Source organism: Harpegnathos saltator, unplaced genomic scaffold (assembly GCF_003227715.2).
Source record: "Harpegnathos saltator strain DR-91 unplaced genomic scaffold, Hsal_v8.6 scaffold290, whole genome shotgun sequence".
NCBI lineage: Eukaryota > Metazoa > Arthropoda > Insecta > Hymenoptera > Formicidae > Harpegnathos > Harpegnathos saltator.
This window is the reverse complement of record NW_020230084.1, coordinates 285,363-295,157: the sequence shown is the minus strand read 5'-3', so window position 1 is coordinate 295,157 and position 9,795 is coordinate 285,363. Positions and strand designations below refer to the sequence as shown.

The window sequence follows — 9,795 nt, the reverse complement described above, 5'->3', positions numbered from 1 at the left end:
CTTTTCCTTCAATATAATAATTAATAAATTAATTATTATTTATTATTAATTAGAATTAATAAATTAATTATTATACAAAAATGCTTCCTTCCTTTATTTTTTTGCATATACCCATATTATCCTCTTATCATCCAAAATAAAATCTTCCAAAAATTCAATATTATACTATAGTAATACCCAAAGTAGAACATAAAATTATGAAGATATCAAAATGACGAGAACATGACCGAATCATGATGAAAAAATGAGTTTCCTCTCATCATTTTGACGTTATTTTGACGTCACCATAATTTTCTGTTCTGCCTAAGTATTTCTTATATAAAATGAATGTATACGTGATATTATGCGACTGATATGTTTTTTCTGGAACACGGGAACAAAATAAAAGTGTTTGATATATTTTCAATATAATATATCAATATAGCAATGTAGCATTATATAGGCTGCGTTCCGATATTCACTGCCAGTACTGAAAATCTATAATATATGTGACATAAAGTATATATTTTCAATACTGGCAGTGAATATTGGAACGCAGCCATAGAAAAAAGTAAGATAAAAAAACATGTGGTCCGGGCTCTACAAAAACCCCCAATATTACGTCTAGGCATAAGTATGTTAAATAGCTGCACGTGTAGATTAACGCATGCGCAGGAGGTTTCGTGGGAATAAATGTCTCCAACCTGATCAGAACGCAGCCTGTATCTGTGGAACAGACCAACTGTTAGGAGCTGTTTGGAACGCACGTGCTAAGAGCTTCGAAAATGGCAGAAAATGGTAATTATTATTTTCTTATATATTTTTCATAAAACATTTCACATATTACTTTAGACGCTTGTGATATCTTGTTTTATTTCAATAAGTAGAGTTGTAAACTGTCGCTTTTCTGTTATGAATTTTATCATTTGATATCTCATTGCACACACGTGTCCGCTTAAATTTATATTCATTTATAGTGAAAGTACTATTCGAAATACCGAAAAATATTGACCAATTGAAAGTTATTTATATAATAAATTTTTGTTTACATTTAATTAAAAAAATTTGACTCACGTTTCTTAAGTATTAAGTAAAAGATTATATATAGGTTATGTTATCTTTTATACTGCACTTTGCAGATAAACATAAGAAAAAAGGTAAGAAGAAATCTCTCGGCGAGCTTCAAAGAGAGGCAAAATGTGAGATCGAACCTTCTGATGAAGTAGTAAAACTTGATTGTAAAGATTGGCCCTTATTATTTAAGGTAAAAATATATTAAAAACAAACTAAAGATATAAATAAAATGAAAAAAGATATATTTTATAGAAATGATTAATAATATAGTAGAAGAATAAATTTATAAATGATTTTTTATTTACTATAGAATTTTGACAAAATGCTGACACGTACAAAACACTTTACTCCGTTATTGTATGGTTCTACTCCACTCAATCGCAACTTAAGTGAATATATAAAGTCAGGCTGCATCAATCTGGATAAACCATGTAATCCATCGTCACACGAAGTTGTGGCTTGGATAAAGAAAATCTTGAGAGTAGAAAAAACAGGTCACTCTGGTACATTGGATCCTAAAGTGTCAGGATGCTTGATAGTCTGTATAGACAGGGCAACTAGATTAGCTAAATCGCAACAATCTGCTGGCAAGGAATATGTTGCTGTGTTTAAACTTCATTCAGCTCCGGAAAGTTTACAGAAAGTAGGTTTATATTATATTGGGGAATATACAATGTATTTATAATGCATAATATATATTTACTTATGTATTATTAGTGCATATTTATGTGATATATATATATATATATTTATATATGTATTAGAAATTTATACTTAATACAATTGTAGATACAACAAGCATTGGAGAAACTGCGAGGTGCTTTGTTTCAAAGGCCACCAATTATATCAGCAGTCAAGAGACAGCTGCGTGTTAGGACAGTCTATGACAGTACATTACTTGATTATGACAGTGCACGACACATGGGAGTGTTTCAAGTCAGTTGTGAAGCTGGCTCATATATTAGAACTTTATGTGTCCATCTTGGGCTTTTCCTAGGTACTGGTTGTCACATGCAAGAACTTAGACGAATTCGTTCTGGCATTCAATCTGAAAATGACAATATGGTTACTATGCATGATATCCTTGATGCCCAATGGTTATATGACAATCACGGAGACGAATCATACCTGAGAAGAGTAATAAAACCATTGGAAACATTATTAGTGAATCATAAGAGAATCATTATAAAAGATAGTGCTGTACGTATTGAGTTCTTTATTTCTTATATTGTTTTTAAAGTGATAAAAATGTACATTTTAAGGTATATATTTTATAAAATTGTTAGGTGAACGCTATTTGTTATGGAGCACAAATAATGTTGCCAGGCGTTCTAATGTATGACTCACATATTGAAATAAATCAAGAAGTCGTAATAGTGACCACTAAGGGCGAAGCTATAGCACTTGGTGAATATCTCCTAAATGATAATAACGACACATTTTAATGTTCTGCAACATATACTTGATGTATGACAGTGTTCAATTTGTCATTCTTATAATTATTTTATTCATTTACTTCAGCCATAGCATTAATGACCTCTGCAACTATGGCTGCATGCGATCATGGAACTGCTGCAAAGATTAAAAGGGTAATTATGGAGAGAGATGCGTATCCCAGAAAGTGGGGTTTGGGGCCAAAATCGTCGACTAAAAAACGTATGATAATTGAGGGAAAATTAGATAAATATGGAAAGCCAAATGAAAACACCCCAGCTGAATGGTTAGAAAATTATACCTATTATTCCGGAAGTGAACCAACAGTATCAGTTAAGGTAAGTTATATATATTGTTTATAATATTTTTTTAAATTCTTTGCAATAACATTACTTGTAACATAAACAATTTGTATAGACCGAAAATAACGATGAAACTGTGGAAACTGTTGGTAAAAAACGTAAAAGGGAAAGCGAATCGAGTACAATAGAGCCAAATGTGTCTATAAAACAAGAAGTGTCTATTAAAGTGGAGGATGCAGAAACATCGTCCCCAAAAGATAAAAAGAAAGAAAAGAAAGAAAAGAAAAAAAAGAGAAAGAAGGAAAAATCGGAAAGCGAAGATTCGACACTTGCGGAAGGTGTAAGTAGGATAATTAGATCAGTTTTTACTATTAGATAATTGCTTTTTACTATTAGGTATATTAGATATATATTATATATTATTTAATGTTTACAGGATTCTTCCGTAAAGAAAGAAAAAAAGAAGAAAAAGAAAAAAAATAAGGATGGAGAAACTGCATCGAGTTAAGAACTTATATTACAAAAAAAAATTAAATTTTTATTTGAAAATAAAAAAATGTTATGAGTGTACTCATTGGTGAGCATCTCGTATGGCCATTTTCTATCCCAGGTTAAGAAGAAAATTTAAGATTAATTGTATGAAATTGTATGCAATGTGTAATTATTAATTTTTTCTTTACGACTACGCTAGATGCATAGCTGAGCACACGTAGTAGATATTAACAATATGTATGTATATATATATATGTGTGTGTATATATATACACATGTATGTGTATATATATATATATATATACACACACGTATATATACACACATGTATGTATGTACATATATACATGTATATGTGTGTGTGTGTGTGTGTGTGTATAACTAGTATTTACTTTATAGAGATCTCATCAATATATCAAATAACAACTGCATTTCCAACTATATCATCTATACATTGTATGGATGCTATTAAAATTAGTAAAGTAATTGTTCCATAGCAATAACAAACTATTCTTTGATTTTTTCAATGCATAATATAAAAGAGTCACTATAATATGTTGTTCTAAATTTGAACTTACACCTTTCGCAAGTATCGAATCTTCGCTTTTTGACTCCTTTTTCTTTCTCTTTTTTTTTTTTCTTTTTATCTTCTGGTGACGATTTCTGCATCCTATGTTTTAATAGATGCTTTTTATTTTACAGACACATTTACGCCTATTGTATTTAACTTACTTTCCCTTTTACGTCTTTTACCAACTGTTTCAATATCAATCGTCATTCAACAAGAAACCACTACAACAGCACGTCGTAGCAGAAAATAATTACACAAATTTAGATATACGATATAATAGATTTATATTAAAAATATCTTATTTTCTTATATAGTAATTTGTTAATTTCCTTTCACAATTCTAACTGCATATTTAAAAGACAAAAGAAATACAATAGATTTTTTCTTTGGCATCATTTAGTATTCTTCCTTTTTTTAAAGATTTGCACGTAGGTATATTGTAAAACTCAAGAATTTATATTCTCACTATTTAACAGTATGAGAGCTCACTATATATACGTTTTTTTTTAATTGTGGCTTAAGTAAAATTATGTATTATAATACTTAGATAGAATTTGAAGTAAAATATGTATTTAGTACATATATTTTAATTTGTATAAAAAAGATCAGATCAAAAGATGTCATTATAACGGTAGTTGTAGTAATTAAGTGTATTACACAACAAAATTCCAGATACGTTGATTATAATCAACATCTTATTTAATAGGGACTTTTACATTAATTATAGATTTCTTAGTTATATGAAATCTATTATATACTTTACTTCTTGTTATGTCACTTTGTATAATATACATGTTATTTGATTTAGCAATCTATATCACTATATCAGATTTATAAAGATATCCTACTATTTTTAATAAAATCTTATGAATTTTATCATGTACATGTCTTCAATTATTTGTAATAGTATTAGGTAAATTGAGAATACAAAATAATGTACTTCTATTTTAGAAAGATGTATATTTCCTTTAAATATATTGCGAATGACGTATTGAAAAACAGTTATTTAAATACAACCGTGTCGAGCATAGCTCCCAAGCATTGAACAATATTTGTAGCCATTAATGTATCAACTTTCTCTTCGAGATGTCGTTTCGGATCTTGTTTCCCTACATTCTTTATAGCTAATTGTTCAGGTGTCATCTTTTCCTCATCTTCCAGAGCCTGTAAAAAAATGTCGATTTCATCATTATTTTGATGCAAAAATACTTTAGTAATACATATAAAGTGAAGATATTATAATTATATATATTATTTTACCTTGTTATAATTTTTCGCGAGTTCAAGCATTTCAGAAACGATATTTTCATTGAGTCGACTGTGCTCGGAATATTCAGCAAGAGTGAGACCATCCATCCATGTCTTTTTATGCAAATTCAGCAACATTTTCTGCTCCAGTTCATTCTTACGATAGTTAATACTAATACTGTAATAATGCCGATTTAGTCCATGTATCAGAGCTTGTACAGATGGTTTCTGCAGGTGGCCTAAATTCGACGTCGTTTGTCTCGGTTCTTGGCCTAAAACCTGCAATCAATGTGGCAGCGATGTTATAAATAGAGAACATAATTCAATCAACAAATATACCTACCATCATGTTTGGATTGATCAATCTAAATGCATCAATAACAACTTTTCCTTTTACTGATTGTATAGGATCAATAACAACAGCTACAGCTCTCTCACTGAGAGCCTCAAAAGATTGCTGAGTATTAATATCTACTCCAGACAACCAGCAGCCGAATCCTGGATGAGAATGGTACCAACCCACTACCATTTCTGGTCGACCAGTCTGCTTCAACATGTCCAACATCTTTGCTTGAAAAACTGGATCAACAGCTTCTACACTGACTCCCTGTGATAATATAAAAATACATTGTCATACAAACATGTATTTAACAAACCATGTGCACCTTTGTATTGCAATATTTACCGTTCCCGTTTGTGGCATAGCAAAAACATCGATAACACGGACAGTATAATCATCAACAAATTCTCCCAACATAAGACCCATCACTTCCATCGGTACTCCAGCACGACCATGTTTAAGCATTTTTAAGAGAGCCAAAGATGATATGTATACCTGATATAAGCAGAGACGATAAGAAAGAGATATTAAGGGAATAAAGAGATAAATGTTTTTGTAAAACATACCTGTTCAGCTGTATCCACGACAGGTGCATCAGAGGGTGGTGGTCCTTGACTCAGACCTGGCATTCCACCACCTAACCGTAATAGCCTATCCATCTTGCTGTATCGATCGAATTTTATATTCTGCAAAGATACAAAAAGTACACACGATTACTCACATAAACTCCCAGAAATTTCAAGCACCAAGAAATGTCATCGCACTATATATAGAAATTTAAAGGTTAGAGAAAGAACGCTACGTGTATTTCGGATATTTCAAACCTCTCCAGTAACTATTGAATGATTTTATATTCGATTAAGCTGTAATACGCATTCTTACGACAATTTATTCTTAACAACGGAATTCCTTCTTTATAATAAGCAGAACGAACATTCCTCGACGCGTCGCCGCTGACAAGTCTCAAATGTGCAAAATCACGAGCGCAGTCTGTTGGTTATCTTCGTGAGAACTCATCGCAATCGTGATCATAACAATGAAAGAGGAGGAAACACATCACGAATCCAAGATAGGAAGAGGACCTAAGGGTTTGGGTAAAATTTTAATTTTAATTTACATATGAGTCATAAGTAATAAATATAACAAGAGAATGAAGTAAATTCGCCACTGTTAAAATATTGCGGAAAATTAAAAACCGTCAATAAGAGGTTATATTTCAAGCAAATTGAACAATCAAGCTCAAATGATAGCAAAATCTGTGATTACTAAACTTGTTGACATACGCACAAATAAATATTGCTTATACATCATTTTTTATAAATTTATGGATTATGAAACGGTTTGTACTTGTTTATATTTTTACTGTAATTTCAGGTGATCCTAATGACCGGAGTTTAAGAAAGGTAGAGAAAGATGTGTTAATACCTAAATTAATGCGAGAAATAACTAGGGCAGAAAAATGTGCCAACGAAGTTAATGGTAATAGTTTATTTTATTATCAGCATGAATAATATGCAACAATTATTATCTTTCTTTTACAGACTTTAATGAGTGCTGTGTAAATTTTGGATTGAGAATGATCATAAAATGCAGGAAAGAAAATGCACAGATGAAAACATGTATGGAAAAGTGGTATTACAATGATGACTTTATTAAAGAATGCACAGAGCAATATTTGAACGAAAGGTCTGAATACAGGAGAACTGGAATACCTAAAAAGGGAAGAAATAAGAGATTGGAAACATCATTATAGAACTAGAGATAGAAAATAGATAATACAAGGATTGTTTGCTGTTATCATTTATTTTCCCAAATATAATTTCTGTAATTGACATATAAAAAATGTTTTTGAATAACAAAAATGAAATAAAAAATGGTAGAATATTGTGTAAATTGTTCTTCCTATTATTTTCATAATAGGAATAGAGTGAATAATTATAAGTTAAAATTATACATAGGATTTTTACATAGGATTCTTTCTAGTCACTTATTGTACAAGATGTGGGTGGAATATATATCCCATTTTGAATAAAATTTTTTATTAAACAAGTGATAAAATTTAATTCTTAGAACTACAAATGTTGATCTAACTCAGACTTTTCAAATTCTCTAACTGAACTTTTTCTAATTGGCAATTATTTATCTCTCTAATTTTATTTACTATTGTCTCTTATTCTACTTACAGGGAATTGCTATATATAAAAATTGTCAATTATAAAAATATGGTAAATCTTCTTTTCCACTAAGAATTTTACATATGGCATCACTATATAAGAAGTAGGAACTAAGCTATTTAAATAATATTATTCAATTTTGGTGATTATATTGATTAAGATCCACGTGGAGGCTATGGTTTCGTAAGACCATTTGACCGCCGAACACCCAACAACCGTCCACGAACGCGCCTCACGTCACATCATCTCCCGTAACAAGCACGGTATTAAGAAGAGGTGGGGATGTGGCGTTCGGTTTAGCTGAGCTTGCTGATGTGGAAGCTGAAGATTCGCAGGAAAAGTCTCGTTGTTCGCATTCCCGGTGGGAATTTTCGCTTGTCCTGACGTTCAGGAGCTTTACACTGACGCCGGGTCTCGCGGTTTATTGTGTATTGAGTGTATTTATTTTTCTTTTTCACTCCGATACGCTTCTGTGGAATGCGAAAACTCATGTTCTTCCAAACTTTAATCGGTTTTTCCATCCTGGCAACGGCGATTCCAAAGCCAGACGAACATCGTATTTTGAGCAAGGTTAGCAAAAACCTGATATTTTTAATTTGTATTTTGTTTAGGTTATTATGTGAAAGTCACTCGTCAGTATAAGTTTTTCAATATCTGATGAGTAGACTTTATTTAGTCTGCTTGAAATCTATATTGTTTTTATTATAATATAATAAAAATTATAAGAAACAAAAAATATATAAGATAGATCAATATATGTTATATTTCAGGATGTGAGTAATGAAGATCACTATATAAATTCACAACATAATCCAGCCTATGATCATGAAGCTTTTCTTGGAGAAGAAGCAAAAACCTTTGATCAACTTACTCCGGAAGAAAGTACTAGAAGATTAGGAATAATTGTTGACAAAATTGACAAGGATAGCGATGGCTATGTTACACAAGAGGAGCTCAAAGATTGGATAATGTATACTCAGAAACGTTACATTAGAGATGATGTAGAGCATCAATGGAGATCTCATAATCAACAAGGAAAAGAAAAGTTATCATGGATAGAATACAGGGCAATGGTTTATGGTGATATGGATGAACATGAGAAAGAAAGACAGGATAAATCAGATGATGATTCTTTTTCATATCTTACTATGCTTAAAAGAGATCGCAGAAGGTGGACCACTGCTGATTTAGATGGTGATGATGCTCTAACCAAAGAAGAATTTACTGCCTTCCTTCATGCTGAAGAGGCAGAGCATATGAAAGATGTAATAGTACTAGAAACAATGGAGGATATTGATAAAGATGGAGATGGAAAGATATCTCTTGCAGAATATATTGGTAAGTAAAATTTATCTCTTCTGAAAATTGAATTAAGTAGTTCTTTGATTGAAGCTTGTATTTTGCCTGCAGGCGATATGTACAAAGGCAATGAAGGTGAGGAGGAACCGGAATGGGTGAAGAATGAGAAGGAACAATTCTCCTCATACAGAGATAAAGACAGTGATGGATTTTTAAATGCTGATGAGGTCAGTCGCGTTTATATATATATTTTTTGTATCACTTATGCAATTGTTATGCAAAAAGTATATTCTGTATGTAAAATATATGTTTACCTTATCGATTGATCTTTGCAATGCTCTATATTCAAATGTAAATTTTGGTTAAAAACAGGTAAAAACGTGGATTATTCCTGCGGAATTCGATCACGCAGAGGCGGAATCTCGACATTTAATTTATGAAGCAGACACTGATGCCGATCACAAACTTACGAAAGACGAGATTTTAGAAAAATACGATGTATTTGTTGGGTCTCAAGCTACAGATTTTGGCGAAGCGTTGACGAGGCACGACGAGTTCTAAGGATATAATTTCAGAAAAATTGCTATTAAACAAATTACTTATAATGATCTACTTAAAATTTTACAAATCATGAATCACTTATGAAAAATATTTATCCATTTATTCTAATAAATGTGTTTTTATGTTATTGACATCTAATATAGATCTAACATAGACATGTAATAGATAATAATTTAATAAAAAGAAATATATAATAGATAGCATAGAGAGATATAAGAGAAGGAAATGTGCATAAAATGCTATATCTGCCAAAAATTATAAAGAAGTTAGCTATTGTTATAATAAACTTTTGATATTGTCATTGTATTAATTCTTGTTATT

General features: G+C 31.0%; 4 protein-coding genes across 6 annotated transcripts; 3 read left to right on the top strand and 1 right to left on the bottom strand.

Annotated features, from left to right (window-relative positions):
* The first annotated feature begins 654 nt into the window (after nucleotides 1-654).
* Nop60B (dyskerin pseudouridine synthase 1 Nop60B) lies at nucleotides 655-4,330 on the top strand. 2 transcript variants are annotated; one of them, XR_849624.3, is made up of 9 exons: nucleotides 655-777; nucleotides 1,119-1,243; nucleotides 1,364-1,696; nucleotides 1,843-2,253; nucleotides 2,340-2,460; nucleotides 2,575-2,825; nucleotides 2,905-3,129; nucleotides 3,226-3,399; nucleotides 3,984-4,330. XR_849624.3 is itself a non-coding variant. In XM_011138318.3 (8 exons), exons 1-8 carry the CDS (start codon nucleotides 765-767, stop codon nucleotides 3,295-3,297), a joined length of 1,551 nt encoding a protein of 516 aa, XP_011136620.1. In that variant the 5' UTR covers nucleotides 655-764; the 3' UTR covers nucleotides 3,298-3,517. The 2 variants fall into 2 exon arrangements, 1 of the variants encoding a protein (XP_011136620.1); XM_011138318.3 differs by lacking the exon at nucleotides 3,984-4,330 and having other exon boundaries at nucleotides 3,226-3,517.
* Nucleotides 4,331-4,792: 462 nt separating this feature from the next.
* Nucleotides 4,793-6,450, bottom strand: Rpn11 (regulatory particle non-ATPase 11). Of its 2 annotated transcripts, none has more exons than XM_011138322.3 (6): nucleotides 6,375-6,450; nucleotides 6,007-6,126; nucleotides 5,786-5,935; nucleotides 5,444-5,707; nucleotides 5,113-5,379; nucleotides 4,793-5,016 (listed from the first exon to the last, which is right to left on the bottom strand). In XM_011138322.3, the coding sequence occupies exons 2-6, from the start codon at nucleotides 6,097-6,099 to the stop codon at nucleotides 4,855-4,857; spliced, it is 936 nt and encodes a 311-aa protein (XP_011136624.1). In that variant the 5' UTR covers nucleotides 6,100-6,126; nucleotides 6,375-6,450; the 3' UTR covers nucleotides 4,793-4,854. The 2 variants fall into 2 exon arrangements, with proteins under 2 accessions (XP_011136624.1, XP_011136623.1); XM_011138321.3 differs by having other exon boundaries at nucleotides 6,323-6,427.
* LOC105181510 (COX assembly mitochondrial protein homolog) lies at nucleotides 6,370-7,295 on the top strand. The gene is made up of 3 exons (XM_011138319.3): nucleotides 6,370-6,534; nucleotides 6,815-6,919; nucleotides 6,982-7,295. Exons 1-3 carry the CDS (start codon nucleotides 6,477-6,479, stop codon nucleotides 7,191-7,193), a joined length of 375 nt encoding a protein of 124 aa, XP_011136621.1. The 5' UTR covers nucleotides 6,370-6,476; the 3' UTR covers nucleotides 7,194-7,295.
* Nucleotides 7,296-7,796: 501 nt separating this feature from the next.
* Nucleotides 7,797-9,780, top strand: scf (Calumenin B scf). Its single transcript, XM_011138324.3, has 4 exons — nucleotides 7,797-8,184; nucleotides 8,385-8,952; nucleotides 9,025-9,140; nucleotides 9,286-9,780. Exons 1-4 carry the CDS (start codon nucleotides 8,092-8,094, stop codon nucleotides 9,472-9,474), a joined length of 966 nt encoding a protein of 321 aa, XP_011136626.1. The 5' UTR covers nucleotides 7,797-8,091; the 3' UTR covers nucleotides 9,475-9,780.
* Nucleotides 9,781-9,795: the final 15 nt, after the last annotated feature.